The 27,395-nt window shown below is 41.7% G+C and overlaps 1 protein-coding gene across 1 annotated transcript in view; it reads right to left on the bottom strand.

Moving 5' to 3' along the window:
• The window catches only part of RBM41 (RNA binding motif protein 41), a 63,287-nt gene extending 38,488 nt beyond the window's left edge, over positions 1-24,799 (bottom strand). The window contains exons 1-4 of the mRNA XM_006871069.1: positions 24,737-24,799; positions 19,238-19,354; positions 18,476-18,668; positions 17,993-18,197 (exon numbers count right to left, since the gene is read on the bottom strand). Coding sequence (XP_006871131.1) covers positions 17,993-18,197; positions 18,476-18,668; positions 19,238-19,354; positions 24,737-24,744 — 523 coding nt within the window. The 5' untranslated portion in view covers positions 24,745-24,799. The remainder of the gene's footprint in view (positions 1-17,992; positions 18,198-18,475; positions 18,669-19,237; positions 19,355-24,736) is intronic.
• Positions 24,800-27,395: the final 2,596 nt, after the last annotated feature.

The following is a 27,395-nucleotide window of genomic DNA, read 5'->3' as shown; positions in this document are numbered from 1 at the left end:
TCTCCCCTCACTTCATATCAGCTGGATGCTTCACTCTCCACTCTAGTCTTCTATGGCCATGCCACTGCTTCTGAGCCCAGGAGTCCCGGGGTCTTGTCATACTGTTGGCCATCCAGGTCCCCACCTGGGTTCACAGAGTCTACTGAACGTGGTCGGGCTTAGCTCGCAACTTCATTGCTGTTTTTTCCCCCTTCCCCTTATCGGTGACCAACGTGGTCACCAGCCAGACCACATGCCTGCTCATGTATTCCCCTTGTCTCAGTCTTGGAAGGGGGTTTGCTCTGAGGGGTCCTGACCACTTGCCTTGATGGCTCCCAGGCGAACAGCTTACTTGTTCTTGTAGTAATCAGACTGCCGTTATTGTTTCGGATTTTTCCTGCCAGTCTTTCTTTCACGAAGCATCTTCTGTTCTTCTAGCCGCTCCAAGCTGGTCTACTTGTTCTTTCCAGTGGAAATTTCCTACTTTAGTCAGTTCTAGATGGGGTTCTGGATTCCACCTATGGTCTTGTGCAATTAAAGGCTCCACAGGAAGCCTCTTTCACTGGGCAACTGCTAGTGCCCTTTAAGGTATTCCAATCAGTTTTAGGCTGAAGATGGAAAGTTACAAGCTTTCTGTAGGGATGTTTCTGGCTATTCCTATCTCCCCACCTCAAATGTCTATTTTATAATGGTAGGCAAGGAAACCAAGATTCAAAAGACAGCCAAGCATCTTAACATTATTCCCCTCTTTTTACCCCTTTAAATCATGGTCTCAATCCCTGTATCCCGGAGCCCTGTTGTTCCAAGGTTGTGCATACATCATCATTTACCTCTGTCTCACTTAGCCCATGCGAACCTGCCTAAATGTTCTCCCATCAGCCTTGTTCTTCCATTCCTGTCCCCCTTCTTGTGTATTGCTCCCCACCCCTTCCCCACACCCAAGCTATCCTGTGTCTATTCTCTACCCTGTGCTCTATCTTCCCCTCCCTCCCTCCTCTCCTTTCATACTAGTGATCAGCAAATACATATATATTTTCCCCCTTTTAGTGTGGGTTCTTTTTCTTACTCTTTTACAATAATGGTCCTATGCAGTATTTCTCCATTTTGAATTCATTATTGTACATGATGTAAGAGCAGAGTTTAAATTCACCTTTTGGATATGGATATTTAATTGTTCCAGCCCCTTAGTTTTGTGACTAATTTCACTCAGCATAATGTCCTCAAGGTTCATCCATGTTATGTGGTGGCTTGTAGCTTCCTCGTTGTTCTTCAAGGTAGCATAGTATTCCATTGTGTGTATGTACCACAGTTTTTTTATCCATTCTTCAGTTGATGGGCACTTAGGCTGTCTCCATCTTTTTGCTATTGTAAATAATGCTGCTATGAACATTGGTGTGCATATATCTACTTGTGTTATGGCTCGTATTTCTTGTGGGTAAATACCAAGTAGAGGAATTTCTGAATCATAAAGTATTTCTGTTTCCAACCTTCTAGGAAGTGCCATATTGATTCCCAGAGTGGTTGGACCATTTTGCAGTCCCACCAACAATGTGTCTCTGCATCCTCTACTTTTTTTGATCTTTCCTGTTATTGCTGGTGTGAGATGATATCTCACTGTTGTTTTATTTTGCATCTCTCTAATGATTGTGAACATTTCTTCATATGTTTTTTGGCTGCCCAGATCTCTTCCTTGGCGAGATTTTTTGCACATTTTTAAATTGGGTTATTTGTCTTTTTCTTGTGGAGGTGTTGTAGTTTCCTATATATTTTAGAAATGAGTCCCTTGTCTGATGTGTCATTGCAAAAGATTTTTTTCCCATTCTGTGGGTTCCCTTTTTACTCTTTTGGTGAAGTGTTTTGATGCACATACATTTTTAATTTTTAGCATGTACCACTCATCTATTTTGCCTATTTTTGTTTGTGTACTTTTCAAAATGTTTGGTAGTTTGTGTATTCCCTGTATTAGAGCCCTCACATTTGTCTCTATTTTTTTCATTGATGACTTTCATAATTTTGGGATTCACATTTAGGTCTTTAATCCATGCTGAGTTCGTTTTTGTATAGGGTGTGAGGGAAAGGCGCTGTTTCAATTTTTTGCATATCGCTTTATAGTTCTACCAGCATCATCTGTTAAAGAGACTATCTCCTCCCAATGTAACATACCTAGGCACTTTGTCAAAAATCAGTTGGCTGTATGTGGATGGGTTAATTTCTGGATTCTCGATTCTGTTCCATTGATCACTGTATCTTTCATTGTACCAGTACCAGGCTGTTTTGACCACTGTAGTCATGTAGTAGATTTTGAAATCGGGGAGTGAGAGGCTTCTAACCTTGTTCTTCTTCTTGAGCAGTGCTTTGCTTATCCTGGGTCTCTTTCCTTTCCATATAAAGGTTGTAATTGTCTTTTCCATCTCTTTGAAGAATGTTGCTGGAATCTGAATTGGGATTGCATTATATGTGTAAATTGCTTTGGGTAGTATTGACATTTTCACAATGTTGAGTCTTCCTATCCAGGAACATGGTATGTTCTTCCTCTTTTGTAAGTCTCTTTTGGTTTCTTGTAGTAGTGTTTTGTAATACTCTTTGTATAGGTCCTTTGTTTCTCTGGTTACGTTTATTCTTAAATATTTCATCCTTTGGGTGGCTATTGTAAATGGTATTGCTTTCCTAATATCCTTTTCAGCACTGGCATTGTTACTATAGAGGAATCCAACTGATTTTTGTATGTTGATCTTATACCCTGCCACTTTACTGAATCTTCCAATGAGTTCCAGTCTCACAGTCAGTCCTGATGGCAATTATTCACTATTGTACCACAAGAGTCTTACCTCCATCTCCTTTCAGTAGCCCCGTCACAACAGATTGTAAATCTACCTTCCCCCGCCCCATCTGGAACTAGGCTGCCTCTTGAAAGCTTGTAAGCCAGTCACTTCTTGCCTTTATAGCCCCCGCCCCCCATTTTGGTTAGCCAATGTCTAAGTTGCCCATCCCTGTCAACCCTGTGTACCGAGGGTGTGGGAGTGATCCTCGCTGTAAAGATCTGTTCCTTTTTTTGAGCGACTACTTCCATAACTAAGGAACTCTGGTAGTGTAGTGGTTACTGCAAGGTCAGCAGTTCGAAGCTACCAGCTGCTCTGCAGGAGAAAGATGAGGTGATCTGCTCCCGTAAAGATTTACAGCCTTGGAAACCCTGTTCAGGGTCGCTATGGATCGAAACCGACTCGACGGCACTTAACAACAACAACAACTTCCATAACTATAGGTAAAGTTCATCAGATTGTAGCAGGTTACTCTTTTTTCTCCCCCTCTTCTTTCTTCTTCTAGTCGAGTTCTCTTGCAGGCAGCATATTGAAGGGTCTTGTTTTCTTATCCAATCTGCCATTCTCTGTCTCTTCACTGGTGCATTCAATCCATTGACATTCAATGTAATTATTGATAGGTATGAATTAATTGTTGCCATTATATTAATTTTTTTTGGTAGTGCTGCTCGTTCCTTTGTTCTGCATGCCTTCTTGTGCTGAGTTTGTGTTTTTTGTGGTATTTTTTGTCAATTTCTTCTTAGTTTTCATGTTCTGCTTGGAAGTTCATTTTCATGGTAAGTTGTGAAGTATTAACTTTCTTTGGGGTTATCTTATTAACTTTTCGCTCCATTTAAGAGAATCTGTTGTATCCTGTAATCTACCAGACATCCTCAGCACCTGGATCTCTGTTCCTACATTTATCCCTTCTTTGTCATTGATATTATTTTGATGTTCGGTTGACCTCTCAGCTCCTTTGAATTCCTTGTTGTAGTTTTGATCTGTTCTGAACTCTGCTATCTGTTGACTGAGTTCCAGGTGCTGTTGCCCCACCTATCAATCTCTGGTTGTTGTCTGTTCTTGTTGGTTTTCAGTCCAAAGAACTCTCTTTAGGATGTTTTGAAGTGCTGGATTGGTTTTGACAAAATCTCTTAGGTTCGGTTTATCCTGGAATGTTTTGATTTGCACCATCGTATTTGATTGACAGTTTTTCTGGATAGACGATTCTTGGTTGGCAGTTTTTTTTCTTTTAGGGTTTTGTATATGTCTCCCCATTGCCTTGTTGCCTGCATGGTTTCTGCTGAGAAGTCAGAGCTTTATCTGATTTGCTTGCCTTTGTAAGTGATATTTCTGTTTTCCCTGGCCGCTTTTAGGATTCTCTCCTTGTCTTTGATTTTGGAGAGCTTGTTATATGTCTTGGAGACTTTCTTTTGGGGGTCTGTCCTGTCTGGGGTACGTTTGGCTTCTTGAATGTTTATCTTCTTATCTTTCAAGATTTAGGGAAATTTTCTTCCAGAAGCTCTTCAACTATCTCCTCTGTGGACTTCTCTGATTCTTTCTGTTCCGGAGTGCCAATAATTCTTAAGTTGTTCCTCTTCATGTTATCCAGCATGAATCTTAGACGCTCTTCAGATTCTTTTTAATCCTTTTTTCTACTTGCTCTTCTATCTTAGCAGTATTGAGAGATTTGTTTTCTAGCTCGCTAGTTCTGGCTTCCATCTCTTCTATTTTGCTCATTTCCCCTTTCAGTGTATGGTCCATTTCTGATATTTTATTATTGATCATTTGGACCTCTTTTTGCAGGTTTTAAATGGCTTCCAATGCTGTATCAATCTTGTTTGATTGCACTTGTAGTACTTACCTAACTTCTTCCTTGTTTTCCTCCACCCCTTTTCGGAGCATTTGAGTTTGTTTCCATATCATTCTTCTGAATTCCTTCTCAGGCAAACCCAAAACCTGCTTTTCCTCTTCTGGGGAGCCTTTGTCTGTCTCCAGCTCAGTTGTCTCAGTTACTCTTTTCTGGTTTTGGACATGTTTTGAGATCTTTAGTTGTGTTTTGTCATTTCCAGTAGTTATGTGGGTTTTTTTTAATGCTTAAATGGATGTTTGTTGTTGTGTTATTAAGCTTACTGGGTGTTTCCTGATGTATATGATCAGGAGATAGGCTTCCCTTTTCGCACGTTAGCAGCTGTTATTAGCTCTTATCTCAATGGTGGAATATTATGGGGTATGCTTGTAGCTTGGCTATATGGCCATGATTGCCGTCTCTTCTTGGGTAACGTAGGGAGAAAAAGCTCCCACCTCCAGGAAAAATGTGTGATCAAAAGGACCAAAAGCAGAAGCAATATAAAAGCAGAGACAAAAACCACTGCTTTGAAACAAAAATGAAACTGGCCGACTGTCCAGTCGCCTTGCTACACAGGCAGTGTATGCACACCATAGAAGCCTTGAGCAGTGGGTGGGGGTGTCTGCTCACTCAGGCCCCTCCTCTAGTCACCACCATAGAGGTACACAGATAGATATTGAAAGGTTAAAGGGAAAAAGATTGTCTACTATTTTTGTGCCTGAAGATCAGTTAGGTATCTATGTGTGCACAGCGTAATTCTTGAGATAGTGGCATCCCTTTATGTTGGGGTTTTACAGATTGTTCCTATGGTTTGTCTGTCAGGCCTGATGGGCCTGCTGTTTTCTTGCTAGATAGGACGGAGTAAAGGGTCCTGCACAAGTTAATTTTAGGGCTGCGACCCCGAGGGTGACATCATAAGCAGCTTCCAAGCTCTTTCTCTCTGTGCTGTGGGAAAACTGTGAGCTCAGCACTGGACTTTTTTTAGGGAGTATGCACCCACCCGCCTGAAGGTGTCCAGGATGGGCAAAGAAGGCACGACAGGGAAGAGAAGGAAAAAATGTGTAGAATCCCCTGCACCTCCTTTTGCAAATGTCACTGCACCACTTTTAGTGCTGGTTCCCTGTGCTGGTCTGGCTGTAGCCCCACCCTCTGAACTCCACCGGGGCGGGATGGCCACAGAGGGAGTACGTCTGGAGTGATTCCTAACTCGCAGTATTTTCCTTTATATACTAATTTTTCCACTTGTGCGTGTGGGAAACTGATGCTAGACCTGCACCTTTTGCTAGACCCAGAGCTCTGGTGTTGTTCTGTAAGCGCAGCTTTTCTGGGTTTTCAGTCCCTCCCCCACAGAACCTTTCCTACCTGGCTTCTTCTGCCTCCGCCAAAAATGGAACCCAAAATTATTAATTTTTGAGTTTCAAAAGATACCATTAATAGAAAAATGAAAATCACAAAGCAAAGATTTCTGAAAATGTTCTCCCCTATAAATGCAGTATGAACCCTGGCAAAAACTGTCAGAATTAACTTTCTCAGGATTCTGGATATTAATAAGGACTTCTAACTGGTACAGACATGCCCAAAGAAGCAAAACTAGTATAGACCCAAATGTGCAAAATTCAAGTGTACCAGAATGATAACCAGAATGGGAATCATTATGGGTTAATGCCCTGTTAGAAACCTTATTTTTCACTTAGAAAACAAGGGCAGCATGTGCATCGCATAGCAACCCAATATGTTGGCTGGCAGAGTCATAAACAGCAGTATGCAACTCAAAGATGGTGGCCAACTGCGACACTTTGAATGAGTGCGGCTCTCCACAGTCCTTAGTAATAATCCAATCTCCTGCAACAGGCTTCTGAAACGGCTCACTACACCTCTTCCGAGCCTCCCATTTCGGGTCGGGGCTGTAATTTTTCCCATTTCAGTTAATGCTCTGGTACACCTGTGTTTTACAAATTCAGGTCTGTTCTGAACTGATTTGAACTGCTTGTTGTTGTTAAGTGCTGTGGAGTCCATTCTGACTCATAGCTACCCTGTATAGGGTTTCTGGTGGGTCTGAACCACTGACCTTGAGGTTAACAGTCCAGTGTTTATCCTACAGTGCCATACCAGTATTTCACGAGCTGGCTGTTGTTGTTAAGCGCCGTCAAGTCGGCTCCGACCCACAGTGACCCTGTATATGGTTTCCCAAGAGTGGCTGTTGGGTTTGAACTGCTGACCTTGTGGCTCAAACTGACCTTGCAGTTTAGCACATTATCCTGCAGTGCCTGAAATTAACCGGAGGCTTGCAGAAACCTGTGGAGAGGTTTTTCATGGAAAATTGCTGAATCTTTGTAAGAATTATGACCTTTGTGGCATTTAAACTTGTCCAATTTGGATCCTTTTCTCCCAGCCCTGTCTTATCCTTGAGAACCAACAATTCCAAATATCACTGAAAGTCAGCAGCCTGGCAGGCACTGGGGAGGGAAGAATAGGGTTGGAGCTGCTTCAGAGCACCATTCCCAGAGAATTGTAATTACTTGACCCATCCAATGGGTCCCTGGAAGACCACAAGAGCAACACTATCTATAAAGACAGTGTCTATGCCCCGACCCAAAGCTCACACAATGCTAACTATTACCCCTTTCCCCAGAAGTTTTTGTCAAAAACAGAGGCAGTAGGTGAACACGGTGGCTAGCTGAGGCAACGAGTTAGTGCAAGCAATAGGTTAACCAAAAAGCTCAGAAGGAAAAGCTGGGAAATAAGATGTCTGTAGACAGCTTTGAAAAGTTCCAACATATTTCTGGGAATTTAAAAGGCTACATGCACATGCAGGGCTGAGAAATCCCTAAGGTGTCACCTCTGACTAACCTTGAGGTTCTGAGAAAGCAGGAAATGAAGGCTAAGATGGAGATGTAAACTGTTGGGCTGAGTGTTGAAAATGTGTCCAACACATACATGGAACCCCTCAGTAAAGACTCGGAAATGCATCGGTTCCAGACATAATGAAAACATTAAGCTAAAAAAAAGGCCATACACAAAAGGTCACATATTGTATGATTCCATCTGTATGAAATGTCCAGATTAGGCAAGTCCATAAAAGCAGCCAGTACATTAATGGCTTCCTAGTCTGAAAATGGGAATGAGGATTGAGAGTCCTTAGTGGGTGATGGCAGTGTTCTAAAATTGGACTGTAGTGATGGTTGACCAAATCTGTAGATTTACTATGAAGTATCAAAGTGCAAAGTTAAAATGAGTGAATTTTATGGCATTGAAATGATAACTTAGTAAAACTGGGGGAAAAAACAGATCCAACTACATGCTACTTGTAAGAAACTCACTTTCAAGTATAACAACATAGATAGGAGAAAGGTGAAGCGATGGCAATGGAAGAGTCAGAAGAGAAATAATGAGAATGTTCAGCATTGTAAAGAACGCAACCAGTGTCACTGAACAACCTGGAAAGAAATTGTTGACTGACAATCTAAATACCAGTGCAAACCTTTACCAGAAACATAATAAAATACTAGTAAAGGAGCTCTGGTAGTGTAGTGGTTGTGAATCGGACTGCAAACCACAAGGTCAGCAGTTTGGCGCTACCAGCTATTCCGTGGAAGAAAGATGATGCTTTCTGCTCCCATAAAGATCTACAGCCTCGGAAACCATGTACAGGGTTGCTATGAGTCAGAACCGACTCCACAGCACATAACCACCACCAACCACCACCAAAGGGAAAAAAAGTAAACTAGAGGGGAAGTACTTCCAACACATTGGAGTAAGAACTTCTAAAAATCTTCTCCATTAAAAGGATACTGACACAACTGTCAAAATTAACTTTTGCAATAAACCAAATGCTTGGAAAATTTTAAGAATTATTTCACTCAAAAAAAAAAAAAAAGAGAAGAGATTTATATAAGTAAATCTCAGCAACAACAGAGAGTATTCTAACATTTTTACCCTATCTCCATGCCTCTCTTTCCTGTTTTTTCCATAGCCTTATGGTTCTGTGCCATGGAGTCGATTCCAACTCATAGCGACCTTGCACAGGCTTTCTGAGGCTGTAAATCTTTACGCGAGCAGAAAGCCTCATCTTTCTCCCGCTGGTAGTTTCGAACTGCTGACCTTGCGGTTGGCAGCCCAATTTGTAACTACTACGCTACTATGGTAGCTGTAAAAACCAGCAGCTTAGGCAACACTGTGGTTGTTGTTGTTAAGTGACATCAAGTCTATTCCAACTCATAGAGTTTCTGAGGAATGGCTAGTGGGTTTGAACTGCTGAGCGTGTGGTTCACAGTCCAGTACTTGTCCTACAGTGGAGGGTGCAAAATAGGTCTAGAACGCCTCAAAGCACCCATCCACCCATCACTATTTGACCAGTCTCTGAAAAACTACATTCTGAGGGCTTGTCTTTGATCTAGCTCATGTCTTACTCAGAGGGACCAACCCTATCTCCAAGGAATCTGTCCCAAACAATCAATGGATATTGTTGAACATCAGAGCAGCATAAAATAGTGCTACATATTGGGGTTATCCAGAGGCCCATGACAAAAATTTAAATGAAAAATACGGAATAAGATGCCCTTAACGGGTTTTGAAAAGTTCAGATATATTCCTGGGAATCTACAAGGTCATATTAATGCGCATGCCTACGAAAGACCTGAAAAGGCACTAATCTCTCCTTTCTTGCTGACCTTAAGGCTCTGTGCAGACAGGAAGTAAAGTCTAAAACAGCACTGTAAATCGCCTCCCTGAACATTGAAGAAGTTCTCTGAGGCACACACACACACACACAGAGCCACAGGAAAGTCTGGGAGATATTCTGGTTCACGGTATTTAAAGTAAATGCTGTTCAGTCATTAGAGGAGCACTAACAATGACAATAAAGAGGTTTTGGCAGATCTGACAGACTAAGACAAACTAGGAAGAAAGGCATGGTGATGGACTTCTGAAAATCAGCCACTGAAAATCCCATGTATCACAATGATCAGGCCTGCAGCTGACCATAGGTCTGGTGAAGGACCGACCAGTGTTTTGGTCCAGTGTACAAGGGTCAACCACGAGTCAGGGTCAACTAAACAGCAGGTGATAACAACATGCTAACCAAGCAGACCAGAATCCTGGTGTAGCGCTGTACGATGCACTGGACTATAAACCATAAGGCTGGCAGTTAAAATCCACCAGCCACTTCTTGGAAACCTTATAAGGGTGGCTGTAAGTCGGAACTGACTCGACGGCAGTTAACTCCACTCATCTGTCAGTTTGTCAAACTGTGGTGGCGTGCGTGTTGCTGTGATGCTGGAAGCTATGCCACCAGTATTTTCAATACAAGCAGAGTCACCCCTGGTAGACAGGTTTCAGTGGAGCTTCTAGAGTAAGACAGACTAGGAAGAAGGAGAGGTGGATTACACTTCTGAATGGTCAGTCACTGAAAATCATAGGAATAGCAGCTGAACATTGTCAGATACAATGCCGGATGATGAAACATTATGAATAGCAACAGAATATTGTTAGATAGCATGCTGGAAAATGAGTTCCTCATGTTGGAAGGCACTCAAAATAAGAAGTACAGCCAGAAAACTCCTTCAAAGCCAGGATGGCAGGATTTCACCTCTCATACTTTGGACATGTTGTCAGGAGGAACCAGTCCCTAGAAAAGGATACTTGGAAAAAGACGAAGACCCGTGATAAGATGGATTGACACAGCAGCAGCATCAATGGGCTCAAATGTAACAACAATTGTGAGGATGACATAGGACAGGGTGGTATTTCATTCTGCTGTGCACAGGATCACTACGAGCCGGAACCAACTTGATGGCACCTAATAACAATGACCAAGCAGAAGCTTCAGTAGCCACACACACACACAGAGAATATAGAATTTACCTAATCAGACTAGAAAAGTCACCAAATAAATAGAAACAACCACAGATCCAGGGATGGGGGGAGTTTGGGAGAAGAGGCTGATTTCTAGAGTTACACAGTACACTATTTAAAATGTCTAATTTTCTATGAACCAGTTATGAGACCTGCCAAATCACAGGAAAGTATGGCTTACACACAGGAAAAAAAGCTATCCATAGAACTGCACTGAGGCAGCACAGACACTGAGCTTATTAGACAACTATTTTAAGTTTTTCAAACAACTAAAGGAAGCCACGTCTAAAGAACTAAAGGCAAGTTAGAGAATGACATCTTAGCAAATAGAAGACAACAATAAAGTGTCAGGAATTATAGAAATAACCCCAATAACAACAAAAACGTCACAGAAATTCTGGAATTGAAAAGAACAACTGAAATGAAAAATCCATTAGAAGGATTCAAAAGAAGATCTGATCTGACAGAAGAACCAGTGAACTTGAAAATAGGTAAACTGATTACTCAGTCTGAGAACCAGAAAGAAAAAGGAATGAAGAAAAATTAACACAGCTTCATGGGCCTGTGGGAAACCATCTTCTGAATAAGCATGTTATGTATATATCGGGAGTCCCAGAAGAAAAGTGCACAAAGAACATTCAAAATGTTAATGGCTGAAAGAAGTCAACATTTGATGAAAAACAGTAGTCTACACATCAAAGATGAGTAGACAACATGACTGATTACTACAAGAACAAGCAAGTTACTCACCCAGGAGACATTAAGGCAAGTGGTCGGGTCCCCTCAGGGCAAACCCCCTTCCAAGACTAAGACTCAACGGGAATACACGAGCAGACATGCGCTCTGATTGGTGTCCATGTTCGTCACTGATAAGGGGAATTGAGGGAAAAACAGAAATGAAGCTGTGAGCTAAGCCCTACAACATTCAATAGACTCCTGTGAACCCGGGTGGAGACCTGGTTGGTCAGCAGTGTGGCAAGACCTGGGGACTCTTGGGCCCAGAGTCAGTGACATAACCACAGAGGACTAGAGTGGAGAGCAAAGCATCTAGCTGATAAGAAGAGAGGGCATATGCACAAGAATATCCACACTTGCAGATAATACCCACTTGACCTGGCTTCAATGACTGGATGATCAGAACTCAACTAGAAGATGAAAGAAGAGGTGAAAAAAGAGTCATCTGATACAATTTGATGAACTTGACCTACACCTATGGATGCAGTAGCTCAAAAGAGGGAACAAATCTTTACAGCAAGGATCATTCCCACCCCCTCCATAAACAGAGTAGACAGGGATGGGCAACTTGGACATTGGCTACCCAAAATGGGGGTGGGAGGGCTACAAAGGCAAGAAGTGACTGGCTTACAAGCTTTCAAGAGGGAGCCTAGATCTAGAGGACGTGGAGGAAGGTAGAATCTCCACTGAGTAGTATCCAATATGTCTGGGCGGGGCTGATGAAAGGAGATGGGGATAGGTCTCTTGTGATACAATGCTGAATAATTGCTATCAGGACTGACTGCGAGGGTTAGAAATGTAAAGGTAGATGTTTTGTAGCAAAAGGAGGAGAGTGATTGACTTTCCAGTCTAGGAGCGGAGGTCCCTGGAACCATCAATGGAGAAGAGCGGAGAGCGGGACCCTACCCAGAGAAGCAGTGATGCCAGAGATGGAGGCAGAAACGATGACATGGAGAGATGGAGCAGCTGGGGACTTGAGACCCAGAGAGGGAGAGGGGCTGTGTGCTGACGACCGGGGGTGGGGGTGGGGGGCTTGCAGGGTATACCCTTTGGTTGGTTGATAATGCATGGAGGTGATTGTAACCATGGCAATGAAATGATATAAGATAAGATGAATGTAAAGCTAATGTTCTCCCATGTAAAGTAACGCATAATTCACAATAAAACATGTAAATAATAATAAAATTTGTGCTGCAACAGAAAAAAAAAAGAGTGGACAACACACAGAATAAACTCAGAGATCCACATATAGACATATAGCATCCATATTGTCAAAAGCAAAAGTCAAAGAGAAAATCTTGAGAACAGAGCAATGGAAGAGTTATCACAGACAAGGACTCCTCAAGAAGATTAACAGTTGAATTTTTATCCGAAACTATGGGGTCCAGAAGACCATGTAATGGCATATTCAAAGTACTGAAGGAAAACAAATCTGCCAAACACAATTTCTACATCCAGCAAAACTATACTTCAAAAATGAAGGTGAGTACTGACAGAGAATGTGGAGTAGGATGGCAGCATGAGCACATTCACACTCCTGTATACACACTCACACACACAGTGCAAAAACCGAGCAGAACAGAAACTGGCAGAATTAACTTGGTCAGGACTTTCAAAATTAGTCAAAGAGTTAAAACAACTATGCAATCATTGAATCAAGAAGATGATGTCAAAGAAGCAGAAAAGCTTTGGTTTTTCTATGTAATGCACCCTTATCCTTCCTGCGTTCGCGGCTGTCCTAAAGCGGTAGCAGTCCACCACACAAGAGAGGAATCCTGGTTCTCTGGCTTCACAGAAATACAGAAAATATAGAGCAAAATGGCAGACATCAGTATTTACATTAAACAAAATAAAGTGTTAGATGTAAATGAATTAAACACTCCATCAGAAAGCAAAGATTGGAAGAAAGGATTAAAAAATAAAATAAGAACCAGATTTGTTGTTAAATGCTGTTGAGTCGGTTCTGACTCATAGTGACCCCGTATAGGGTTTCCAAGGAGCAGCTGGTGGGTTAGAACTGCTGACCTTGTGGATCACGGTCCAGTACTATTCCTATAGCACCATATCAGAAGAACCAGAGTAGAGCTGGTAACTTAAGTAATTTAAAATGACCCCTTGGTCAGTCTAGCTTAAGGACTGTGTGTTTTATAGATCTTTTCAGAGAACCAACTTTCAGTTTTACAGATTTTCTGTTCTCTATTTCATTTATTTCCATGCCAATCTTCATTTTCTTCCTTCAATTTCACTCGGCTTAGATTCACTCTTCTTTTTGCAGTATCATAAGTTCAGTTACTGTATTGAGATCTTACTTCTTTGTTAATATGTGAGTTTATAGCTATAAAATTTCGACTAAGCAATGCTTTCACTCACTGCATCCCGTAAGTTTTGGCATGTTGTGTTTTTGTTTTAATTCATCTGAACGTAAGCTTTAGCTTTTTTTGTATGATTTCTGTTTGATCCATTTACTATTCAGTAGAGTGTTGTTTATTTTCCTCATATTTGTACATTTCCTAAATAACTTTTTGTTAATGAATTATGACTTCATTCTACTGTAAATACAAGTAGTAGACATGCTTGTCTTATTGTTGACCTCACAAGGAAATATTTCAATCTTTCACCATTAATTATGATTTTGGCCCTGGTAGTGTAGTGGTTTGTGAGCTGGGCTTCTAACCGAAAGGTCAGCAGTCCAAATCTACTAGTCGCTCTGTGGGAGAAAGCTTTCCGTTCCTGTAAAGATTTACAGCCTTGGAAACCCTATACAGGGTTGCTATGAGTCAAAACTGACAAGATGGCACACAACCACCACCACCACCATGGCTAATTCATTTCTCACAAAATTCAAAGGCAAGTAAATGGTGAAAGAATAGTCTTTTCAGCAAATTGGTGCTAGAACAATTGGATATTCATATGCAAAAAGTGAATTTTAATCTAAATCTGATGTCTTACTTAAACAAGTCAAAACAGATCACAGATGAAAATCACAGATTTTCATGACCTGCTGTTAGGTAAAGAGTTCCTAGACATAACAACAAAAAGACAATCCAGAAAAGAGAAGAAATCATCATCTATACTTTATCAAAATTTTGAACACTCGCTCTGTGAAAGACACTGTTCAAGAAAATGAAAAGACAAGCTACAGACTATGAGAAAATATTTGTAAGTCACATATCCAACAAAAGTTTTCTTTAGAATAGATAAAGAAATCTCAAAATTTAACAAGAAGAAAATAAACAACTCAATTAAAACAACAGAAAAAGATTTGAATATATACTTTAGGAGGATGGCAAACAGACACATACAAAGATGCTTAACATGATTAGTCAGAAAAGAAATGCAAATTCACTGTAGTGGTATAATGAGATACCACTATACACCTATTATTGTTGTTAAGTGCCATCAAGTTGATTCTGACTCATAGTGACCAGAGGAGCAGCTGGTGAGCTTGAACTGCCGACCTTGCGGTTCAAACTGACCTTGCAGTCCAGGGCATTAACTCGCAGTGCCATACCAGGACTCCAAACACCTATTGGAGTCACTAAAATAAATGCCAACAATAGAGTGATGACAAAGATGCAAAACAAATAGAACTCTCACCCATTTCTGATCAGAAAATGATTTGGCAGTTTCTTTCAGACAAGCATTTATCATATGACCCAGTAATCCCACACCTAGGTAATGAAAGCTTAAGTCCACACAGAAACTTGTACAGAATATTTATACAGTATCATTCATAATCATCAAAACTTAGAAGCAACCCACATGCACTTCAGTGGGTGAATGGATATACTTTGGTACATCCATACAATACAATGCTACTCAGTACAATACATGAACTGTTGATACACACAACTTGGATGAATCTCAAAGTCATTATGCTGAGTGAAAGAAGCCAGTCTCAAATCCATTTATATGGCATTCTCTAAAAGACAAAATTACAGTGATGAATCTGTGGTTGTCAGGAATTATGGGTGGAGGCTGGGGGTAGTATGAGAGATTTTTTTATGGCAGTGTAACTGGTTGTCTGATTGTGGTAGTGGTTATATTAACCAACAACAACAACAAAACAAGAACCAGTCAATTTTATTATGTTGTTGTTGTAAAATGCCGCCGAGTCGGTTCAGACCCATAGCGACCCTGTAGAGGGTTTCCAAGGAGCGACTGGTGAGCTTGAACCACCAACCTTGCAGTTCAAACCGACTTTTCAGTCTAGCACATTAGCACACAGCACCACACCAGGACTCCAATTTTATTATAAGTTAGTCTAAAAACTAAAATAAACTATTCTTATTTTCATAATTACTATCATCAATAGTTATACTTTTCTGAAGAATAAAACATTCAGAATGAGTTGTGAGAGAGATCTTTAAAGTCATCTGGTACAATAACTTAAAGGCACAGAGTAAAAAATAACACTAAATGTACAGCTTTATAATTTCTACTACTGTCACCTCTCTTTAATATCCCATATCAGGATAATAACGTTCCCTCTGCATAATTTCCTGATTATTGCCCTTTACTGAATATGGAATTAAATAAGTGCTCAGGTTAGAAGTCTAGGATCCTACGCTATATTCCTACATCTAACACTATAAGAAAGCCCTCAATTTGCCTTTTGTGCCTAATTTTATCTTCCTCTTCATTGAGGTCATGTACTTGTCTGCAGTTGTCTTTTTGTGGCATGCTGTGAAGGTTTCAAGCAAGGAATTTCAAACACAGGAAACAGAACAGATTCATATACCTCCCCTCAAACACCAGGTACTGTTCTAAGTGATTTGCAAGTATTACCTGGTTTATTCCCCATCGCTAATATGGATATTCCCATTTTACAGATAAAGAAACTAAAACAGAGGTAATTTACTCAACATCTCAGTTAGCGTCCAAAGTCCATGCTCAAATCAGTATGCCATTATGTTTCTCTACAAAAATCATTCATTTGTTTATTCCTTCCTTCCTTCCTTCATTTACTACAGCTCTTCCATGTCTATGGATTCTCTGTCTAAAATCATTCATTCATTCGCATAGCTTTAACTATAATTTAAGCGTAGATGATTCTCTGTTCTATATATATAGTTCTGACCTCTGTTCTGTGCTTCAGTGCTGCATTTCCAACTGCCTCCCCAATATCTGCATTTGATGATCCTGCTATTGCTACAAATGCAACATGTTGACAATAAAACTCACCTTCTTTTCCACAAAATTTCCCCATAAAAGCTTTAAGCATGTCCCACAGTCTTGACACATCTGAGTTATCCTTGACACATCCTTCTCCATTGATCTTCCTACAATCTTAGTCAACAAGCTTTATCAATTCTTCCTCTGTAATGTCTCTTTTACAACCATACCTTTCTTTCCAATTTCATTGCCATCATTCTATACCAGATCTTCATGGCTCAATGAAATGCCTCCTAACCATTCTCTGTCTGCAGTTCCTCCTCTCTCACCCTATTTATGGCCACCAGATTAATCATTTTCAAATATTTCTTTTATCATTGTTACTCTGAGCTTATAAACTTTCAGCCATACTCAAACTACCAACTCAATATAGAACCTATTTTACCTACCAAATAAAATTCATAATATTTGCTTTTTATAAAATCCTCCAATATTTGATTCTAACCTACCTTTCTGACCTTCTTTCCCACAGCTTTCCCAAACACCTAGTGTTCATAGTATCTCTCTTAATTGGTGTCTATCCTCTACTTGAAAAGAATATTATTGCTTCGTTGCTGTTAAGTGCCGTGGAGTCGGTTCCAACTCACAGCGAGCTTGTATAGGGTTTCTGAGGAGCAGCTGGTGAGTTTGCACCACTACTGACCTTGTGGTTCAAATAGACCTTGGGGTCCAGTGCTTATCCTACTGCTCCACAAAAAAAACACTTACACCTTAACTTCTCTGAGAAGACTTCTTCTGCAACCAGTATACTGTGACATTTCCCTCCTCTGAATTCCTGTAGTACCTAAGAACTGTATCTAGTATTGTCACTAAATATTATCTCTCTAAACAGACTACAATTGGCATAGGTCAGGAACAATTTCTGAATCTTCTGTGAACCTTCCAAGTGCCTAGTAGCACATATCTGTTAGACTAATACTTTCTGATTAAGACACATACTACTAACCTATATAGTTTGTGCTAATTTATAGCTGAGCCTAAAGACGTTTCAGAGTCCTGGTGTGGCACTGTAAGATAGGCACTGGACTGCTAACCGCAGGTTGGCAGTTCAAACCCACCAGCTGTTCCTCAGAAACTTTACACACGGCTGCTATGAGTCAGAACCGACTTGATGGCACCTAACAATACAACAAAGAGCCTTCACAACCTAGCCTAACCAACTTTTCCATTGTCATCTCCCATCATGCCCTAGATTCCTGCTATATTGAATTTTTTATTGTTTCGTAAACACACTAGATTCTTTCACAATCATACTCTTATTCACCTGTATCTGCAATGTCCTTTAGCCTTTATCTGAAAAATGCCTGTTGACCATTCAAGACTCAGTGCAAATGTCAACTCTTGACTCCCCCAGCTATACAAAGATGTTCCATATTCTGTGCTCCCTCAGCATTATGCAAGTCTCTCTAACAGCAAATTCCAAGTTGTACTGCAACTATCTGCTTACACATTTATCTCTCCCATGGGATTATAATTTCCTCAAGAGCAGAAATAGTTTCTTAATTGTCTTTCCCTATTCGCTTCACCAACTCCTCAAGTTTAATGCCCTGATGTTCAGTCTTTCTCTCAGTGAAAGGGCGTATCAAAGTCAGTGGGGATCACATACCTTGGTAATAAAGAGCCTTAAGGAAGGAGTGACGATCAGCACCCTGAAATAAAGACTTTTCGATTTCCATTTCCCGCCGAGTCAGCTGTTTGCTCTTAGCAAATCTTTGTGGCAAGCAAAGGATGTGTTGGCGCTCCGTGATCCGTTTTTCAATATCTTGAAGACGGTTCTGTATTGCCTCAGGGGTTGCCCTCAGTCTTGTCCTCTAAAACCAGAGAAAACGAGATGGCATATATCACAGAGGACATACCCTGAAAATGAGGATCATTGGATCCTTAAGTAATAAATAAGAGGAGTATCAGATCCCAGATCTGAACATTTATGGAACTACTAGCCAAAAGTCAAGAATAGCTTCTCTTTTACCAAGGTCCCTATCCAAGAAAGTGAAGATGATCTAGACACGGAGTTCAGTTTTGTGAGAACTAAAAACGCCAAGGTTCTCAATGACCCATGAAGACTTCTGCTCCTCATTGCTCTACTCACCTTTTCACCGGAAACATGGCTTTTCCAGATTAAGATTTCTGTTTCATTGAGCCCTAGTTCCCTAAGAGAAGCAGTTTCCTGGTCCTTCTCGTGCAGTGTCTGGAACTGGGACAATGTCATAGTCCCAGCTGCTTCTTTCCCAAAGGGCTTGTACACAGTACCAGGAGCAAAACTCTCTTTCTTAGCCATACATCTGCAAAACAAGAAGGAGGGGAGTAAGAACCTCTGAAGTTTACCAAAATTCACAGAAATGGGGGATCGCCATTATAAGAGGCATAAGAAATGTATCATCAATTTTTTCTCTTACATCCTATTTCTAGGCTGCAGTGACAAGGGACTCACTCCATCAATAGTGCCTTCTAAGATTTATAAATGAATGTATCACCAAATAGTTCTAAGAACCTACTCTACCTCAGACACTTTGCTAAGTACTGAGGATTTAACAATGACACAGGAAAGAATATGTTTCCACTTTTGTGGAAGAGGCAGGATATTGATAATATTGGGTTATAAGTGCTATGTTAGGGGAAATAAAGGGAGCTAGGAAATACAGGATACCGAGAAGTTATTTAGCCCATACTGAGTGGGATATGAAAGGCCTCTTACAGGCAGAGATACAGAATCAAAATCCTGCCTAATAAGTAGAAGTCTGCCCAGCAAATGGGGTGGGAGAGGAGTGTTCCTTCCAGACTTTAAGAGGGGTCTGTCACCCGGAGGTGAGCCACGGTGATACTCAGACTCGTTGGAAAAATCAATACCTACTCTTGAATAGAGACAGAGGTATCCAGTTGATGCTGAAGGAGGCTTTTCAGTTGCCTCTCTCCTTCTGTTTCCAACTCCTCCAGGATGTGCTCATCACTCTTCACACAGCTGTTTACCCTGGAATAAATAGAAGAATGCAATACAGAAAGTAGGAGACAGTGAAATTATGGTGGTGGTGGCTGTGTGCCGTGGAGTCAGTTCCGACTCATAGCGACCCTGGCTGAACCACGTTTCCGAGGCGGTAAGTCTTTATGGGAGCAGAAAGTTTCATCTTTCTCCCACGGAACAGCTGGTAGTTCTGAACTGCTTACTTTGCGGTTCGCAGCCCGATTTGTAACCACTACGCTAGCAGAGCCTCTTAGTGAAATTATAGTCGTATCTATATTCTCTACCCTTAGTGGCCATATTTGTTCAGAGATACTTCTCCAAGAAGGTGCTGTGCTTTATTACTCAATCCAAAGGCATTTACTAAATGCCTATTAAAAAATAGAAGAGCATGAATAAAAACAATATTCTAAGTGGAAAAAGCTTGTATGTGAATGATATCTCAATAAAACGGTTGCAAAAAAGAAACAAAACAAAAAACCCCTATGACACAGATGCATAGGTAATGATGGAAATCAAAGATGTTTCTACATGGTCCCTATCCTCAAGAAGCTTGCACACACACACTGACAGAGACAACGCAAAGAAGCAAAGATGAAGGAAGCATATGCCAAATGAATAGGGGTTCACAGAAGGAAGAGATCACTGGGACCTAGGGTTGCATTTGAAGGATGAGGTGTGACAAAGGAAAGAAGAAGAGGGAGAACATGCATGAAGTCAGAAACATGTACTACAGGAGAACAAGCAGTTCGGTTTAGCTGGTATTCATGTATGGGAGTTGTAAAGTGCCTTTGAGTCAGTTCTGACTCATAGTGACACTTTATAGGGTTTCTGAGGCTATGCATCTTTGCAAGAGCAGAAAGCCTCATCTATCTCCTGCGGAGCAGCTGGTGGGCTTGAACCACCGACTTTGTGGTTCAAAGTCCAGTGCTTATCGTACAGAGTCACTGCGCTCCCATGCAAGGGAGTACTGGGAGATAATCTTGGAGGAATAAATGAGACTCAGAGTGTGAATGCCCTTAAATACATCAACTAAGTGGAGTCCTGGCATGGCGCTGTACAATCAGCACTGGACTGTGAACCACAAGGTTAGTGGTTCAAAGCCACCAGTCCCTCCTTGGAAACCCTATACAGGGTTGCTATGAGTCAAAACTGACTCAATAGTAAATAACAACAACAAAAGGGGCGTGGACCTTACTATATGGATTGTTGTTGTTGTTACCTGCCGTGGAGTCGGTTCCGACTCAGTAACCCTGCACAGGGTTTCCGAGGCTGTAAATCTTTACGGGAGCAGAAAGCCTCATCCTTCTCCCATGGAACATGCTGGTAGTTTCGAACTGCCGATTGTGAGATTAGCAGCCTGATTCGTAACCACTACGCTACCAGAGCTCCTTAGATTACAAGGGAAGAAACCAAAACGGCTATTTAGGAAGCTAAGGAGCTCTAGCAGCGTGGTGGTGGTTATGTGCTGTGGAGTCAGTTCTGACTCATAGTGACCCTGTACAGGGTTTCCGAGGCTGTAAATCTTTACAGGAGCAGAAAGCCTCATCTTTCTCCCGCGGAGCGGCTGGTAGTTTCGAACCGCCGACCTTAAGGCTCGCAGCCCGATTCGCAACCACTACGTTACCAGAGCTCCTCAGATTACAGGGGAAGAAACCAAAAGGGCTATTTAGGAAGCTAAGGAGCTCTGGTAACGTAGTGGTTACGAATTTGGCTGCTAACCTCAAGGTCGGCAGTTTGAAACTACCAGCTGTTCCGCGGGAGAAAGATGAGGCTTTCTGCTCCCATAAAGATTTGCAGCCTCGGAAACCCTGTGCATGGTCTCTATGAGTCGGAACCGACTCCGGTACTTAACAATAACAACTTTGAAGTTTATGAAGTATAATGTGATAAGGTCTAGAATTGTTGTGAAGTGCCGTCGAGTTGGTTCCGACCCATAGCGACACTGTATAGGGTTTCCGAGGAGCAGATGGTGAGCTTGAACAGCCTACTTGAGTCTAGAATACACTGGTGCTAATGGAAATGAGGAGTCCTGGTGTAGCGCTGTGGGTTAATGCTCTGGACTGCAAAGCCGGTTTGAATAGCCAGTTCAAGTTCATCAGCCACTCCTCAGAAACCCTATACAGGGTTACTATGGTCAGAACAGAATCAATGGCACTTAACAACAACAACAATGAAAATGAAGGAGTCCTGGTGTGGCACTGCCAGTTTATGTACTGAACTGCAAGGTCAGCTTGAACCACAAGCTTAGCAGTTCAAGCTTACCAGCCGCTTTTCAGAAATCCTATACAGGTTCAAAGCCACCAGTCCCTCCATGGAAACCCTATACCGGGTAGACTGTGAGTCAGAACCGACTCTACAATACTTAACAACAACAACAATGGAAATGAAAGCAAGGGTTAGATGCCAGAGGCCTTCTAAAGGTAGGAGTAAAATAGAGGTCAAAGATAATTCCAAAATGACAAGCTGTGTAGCTGGGAGAGCAATGGTTTTAATGATGAAAGAGGAAGTTCCAGATGGAATTAGTAGTTTGGGAAAGGAAAAGCCAGTATTGTTTTTAGCCATGTTGAGTCAACTACCCATCACTATCAAAACACAGGCATGAAGTATGAGGACTGTTTCAAAGACCCATTAAATCTGAAGTGAGAGCACATGTGATATTGGCTAAAAGGAAGCTGAGAAATGTGAGAGAATTGTTGCTTAGATGAGTCTGAGGCACAGCATGGTACTTGAAAAGGTCATCTGTGTTGACAGGATTTGGAACTGCATGAGCAGATGAGATCTTTGAAGGAGAGTATAGAGAAAACCAAACCTAAACCAAACCCACTACCAGAGTTGGTTCCAACGTATATTGACCCTAGATAGGATTTCCGAGGCTGTAAATCTTTACAGGAGCAGACAGTTTCCAGTGGGTTTGAACTGCGGACCTTGGGTTAGCAGTCTAGTGCTTATCCTAAAGTGCCAGCAGGGTTCTTTAAAAGACATGTAAAGGCCATAACATTTTATAGCCTAGGCACTGCTGTGTAGATAGACATCTAGGGAATGCTAACATGAACTAACTCTACACAAGTGTAGATATAAAAAACACAGCAGGACCATTGAAGTATGCAGCAACAAATGAGAAAAAACAAAAATGTACTAACTCCATGTTGTTGCTGCGTGCCATCAAGTCGGTTCTGACAGTGAGCCTGCATAGGGTTTCTGAGAGCAGTTGATGGGTTTCAACAGCCGACCTTGCAGTTAGCATAGTTAGTAATCCAATGTTTATCCTATAGCATCACACCAGGGCTAAGCTAACTGCACAGGGAAAATAAATATTAAATATCCTTCTTATGAAATAGCCCTTTACTACTAGGGTTATGATGAAGCCTACAAAAAAGTCTCCCCTATGACTTTAGACCCAGAAAGGGAGAGGGGCTGTGTGCTGACAACCAGGAGGCAGGCTTGCAGGGTATACCCTTTGGTTGGTTGATGCATGGAGGGGATTGTAACCATGGCAATGAAATGATATTACGATGAATGTAAAACTAATGTTCTCCCATGTAAACTATCACATAATTCACAATAAAACACTGAAAAAAAAAGTCTCCCCTATAAGAAAGATTCCCATACTGTACAAGGCTGGGACGTATTTTGAGAATTTAAAAGATATCCTTAGGCCCAGGGGTATTAAAATTCCCTTTTAGTGCCTAGTTTTTATTTACTATTTAACAAGTTCTTGCTACGTTTAAAGTGGCGTCCACATGAATGGTGGTGCTGCACCATGGAGTCGGTTCTGACTCAGAGTGTTCCTGTATTGGGTGTCCAAGGCTGTAAATCTTTTTAGGAGCAGAAAGTTTCATCTTTCTCCAGAGGTGCCACTGGTGGATTTGAACTGCTGACCTTGCAGTTAGCAGCCTAACGTGTAAACCATTATGCTGCCAGGGCTCCTTTCCACATGAATAAAACAGAGTTAATACAGTAACCTCAAAAAAGATGAATGTCAAGAAGAAATGTTGAACAAGAAATGCAAGGCACATAAATATTCATAAACGATGAGCTCAGTTACATAAAGGTGAAAATGGACAGCATTTACGTTTTGTTAAGGGATACATTAAAATATTATTCAATGTTTCCTCTTTTTACAATGCGAGGGAATGATGAACTCAAGATTCAGGACAGTGGTTAGCTCAGCGGGGAGGAAGGGAAGAGAAAAGGTCAGGAGGGGCACACTGGGGACTTCTAAGTGCCTTGGATATGTGCAGCAGAGTCGGTTCCGACTCACAGCGACCCTGTATAGGGTGTCCGAGGAGCTGTGGTGGGGTTTGAATCGCGGACCTTGCGGTTAGCAGCCCAATGTTTATCCTACAAGACCACACTAGGACTCCTCTTAGGTACTGGTCATGTTGTATTTCTTAAGCTCATAGTGGATTTGAATGTAGTGGATATAAATTATGCTTATTAGTCTTTAAACTGTATACATATATTATGCATTTTTTTGCATGTATGAGATATGATGCATTTTTAAGAAAATAAATAAAAAAAAAATAAAGTAGGTTTTTGCTAGGCAGGGAAAATCAGAAAGTTTTTTTTTTTTTTTTTTTTAAGATGCAAATGGCTCTGACAGGGCAGGGGAGCATACTGCTATTTTAAGCGTGCTGTACTATTCCACTGTGATGATTTTACTTGCAGAATGAATACAAAACTAATTGAATGAGGATCCTTTTAAAAGGTGGTATGTGTGCTGGTCTAAATGTGAGAAGGCTCAGGCTCTCCACACTGACCATTTCCGCAGAAGCAGCCATTTACTGCAGAACCAGTAGGGGGAACTGCTCGAAGCAATACTTTTGTTTTTTTGTATCATACATCAAGTGGGTTTTGTGTTTGCCTTCTAGATTTGTAAAAGAAAAAAACAAAACAAAACAAAGTATCACTTTCTCACTTTCGGATTTAAAAGCACGCTTTCTGGCAACTTTCCTTTAAGACACGATTGCAAATGAATGGATCCACGCCTAGGTGGAGGCGGTGTGGCAAGAGCACGGGCTGTCCTGGCTATCTCCAGGGAAGGGTATCGGTCAGCCAAGACCCTTTTGCTTGAGGTCGGAGTGGGGATGTCAGAAAAAGGATGATGCCACAGCATTCATACAGCTCCTATGGCCAGCGACTTGGCCTAAATGCCTGTACCGGGATGGCATTCCTACATAAAGGGGCCTCCGTTTCGGCCCTTCCTGAACTTCACCCTGCAGGCCTGCCTCCCCCGTCTTCCCTCCTCCCTTCTCCTTTGTCTAAACGCTCACATGAAACCGCACCCCGAGAACGTGACACAACCAAATCAGAAAAGAATGCAACCCATTTTAAGAGTTAAAAGGTAGAACAGAGCTCCCCTCGCCGCTTGCTCTTCAGACAAGCCCTTACCTCTTCATGTTTCCACAGGGCCCCTATTTCTAACTTGGGTAAATAGGCCGCGGACTACTAGTCCCAGAACTCTGAGCGGCCGACTCTAAGGGGATTGTGGCTGAGCGAGGAACTTTGGGAGTTGTAGTATCGCAAGGCGCTCTGGTAGCATAGTGGTTATGAGTCTGGCTGCTAACTTTAAGGCCTGCAGTTTGAAACTACCAGCTGTTCCGCCGGAGAAAGATGAGGCTTTCTCCTCCCGTAAAGATTTATAGCCTCGGAAACCCTATGCAGGGTCGCTATGAGGCGGAACCGACTCCAGGGCACACAACCATCACCAGTATTGCAGTACAAAACGGAAAGAGAAACCGGTACTGTAAGTTGTTCCAGAAGTTATCTTGAATTTCTTTTATGAGTTAAAGGCAAAACCTAGGATATCCAGCTGGCAGACCCAGGAGTCACCTTTGAATTCTCATCTCTCTTATCCAATATCACTAAATCCTGGATCCTATCTCGAATTTACTTCTATTTATCTGCCCTCCGGTTACGCCTCAAGCGCATCCACCACAGTCTATAAACTAAGCGATCTGCCCCAGGTCACTTCGGCAAATGCTTCTCTACACTGTAACCGAGGCTTCTAAACTTTCAACTCAGCATCAGAAATCCACATGTTGTCTGGCCCATGTTTTGATAATTATGGAAAATCAAGAAAGCTTCGTGGTTAAGAGCACCGGTTCTTAATTACTAGAAATGGAAATACAAATACCCTTGTGTGTCTGTCTGAAAAGATAGATGTTCAATCTCACTTATAAACGAGATGAAAAATTTTAAATACATCAACTGCAAAATACCTGACAAGAACTCAAAACTGTCAAGGTTATTAAAAACAAACAAAGTCTGTGAAACTTTTAGTCAAGAGGAACCTGAGGAGGTAAGTAGACGGAATGTGGTATCCTGTAATTGTTGTTAGGTGCTATCAGGTCCTCTCCCATAGCAACCCTATGTGCAACAAGGGAACACTGCCGACCCCTGCGCCATCCTCACAATCCTGGAACAGAGACAGAACAGTAGGTTAAAACTGAGGAAATTCAAATAAACCAGGAACTTTAGTTAATAATTGTGTACTAAGCTGCTCCTCGGGAGAAAGATGAGGCGATCTGCTCCCGTAAAGAATTACAGCCTTGGAAACCCTGTTCAGTGTCGCTATGGGTCGAAACCGTCTCGATGGCACTTAACAACAACAACAACAATAATATTGGTTATAAGTAGCTCTGGTAGCGTAGTGGTTACCAATCGGGCTTCAAACCCCAAGGTCAGCAGTTCAAAACTACCAGCTGTTCCGTGGGAGAAAGATGAGGCTTTCTGCTCCCGTAAGGATTTACAGCCTCGGAAATCCTGTACAGGGTCACTATGAGTCGGAACTGACTCCACGGCACATAACCAACCAATACTGGTTATGGAGTGCTAGTGTGGCACCGTAGCATAAGCACTGGACTGCAAGGTCAGTATGAGCCGAAAGGTCAGCGGTTCAAACTCACCAGCCACTCCTTGGAAATCTTATACAGTGTCGCTATGAGTCGGACCGGACCTGACGGCACTTAACAACAATATTGGTTACAGAGCCCTGGAAGCACAATAGGTTATGAGTTGGGCTGCTAACTGCAAGGTCAGCAGTTTGAGTCTACCAGGAGCTCGGCAGGAGAAAGATAAGGCTTTCTGCTTCTGTAAAGATTTACAGCCTCAGAAACCCTATACAGAGTCACTATGAGTGGGAATAGACTTCATGGCACACCACCACCACCAAATTGATTAACTAAATACTATGAACCACAGTTCTACTTTAACAAACATTTTTGTTGTTGTTAAGTGCTGTTGAGTTGGTTCCAACTCACAGTGACCTTGTATATGGTTTCCAAGGAGCAGCTGCTGAGTTTGAACCATCGGCCTTGTGGATCAAACCAAATTTGTGGTCCAGTGCTTTATTCCACAGTGCTACACCAGGGCTCCTAACATACATGGGGTCACCACTAGAAATCAGTCCATTAGATAGTAACAGGATTTTTAATATTGGTTCATTAGCTGTGGTGGTTAACAAGGTAAGTGCTCAGCTGCTAAACGAAAGGTTGGCAGTTCAAACCCAGAAGCAGGAGTTTGGCTGTCTGCTCCCATAAAAATTACAGCTGAGGAAATGATTCTATTCTGTTATATGGGGTCCCCTATGAGTTAGAATGGATTTAACACCATACAACAGCAGCTGTGAAAAATGTATGAGCTATGTTAGATCCTAACAGCCGGAGAAACTGAGTGGAGGCATACTGAATTCTCTGTACTATGCTTGGAACTTTTTTTCTGTAAATCTGTAACTTGTTAAAAATGAAAATGTTCAAGTATATAAGATAACATTTTTGACCTATCAGACTGATAAAGATAAAAAATACTTTGTGTTGAGAAACCGGGAAATAGGCACTCTCAGTGCATGGCTGGTTGGAATATAATTATTAGTCTCTAGGAAGCATAGTGGTTACGAATTGAGCTGCTAACTTCAGGGTCAGCAGTTCGAAACTACCAGCTGTTCCACGGGAGAAAGATGAGGCTTTCTGCCTCCGTAAAGATTTACAGCCTTGGAAACCCTGTACAGGGTTGCTATAAGTCGGAACCGACTCCACAGCACATAACAACA

This window comes from Chrysochloris asiatica, unplaced genomic scaffold (assembly GCF_000296735.1).
Source record: "Chrysochloris asiatica unplaced genomic scaffold, ChrAsi1.0 scaffold00159, whole genome shotgun sequence".
Classification (NCBI taxonomy): domain Eukaryota; kingdom Metazoa; phylum Chordata; class Mammalia; order Afrosoricida; family Chrysochloridae; genus Chrysochloris; species Chrysochloris asiatica.
This window is presented reverse-complemented; position numbering and strand designations above follow the sequence as displayed.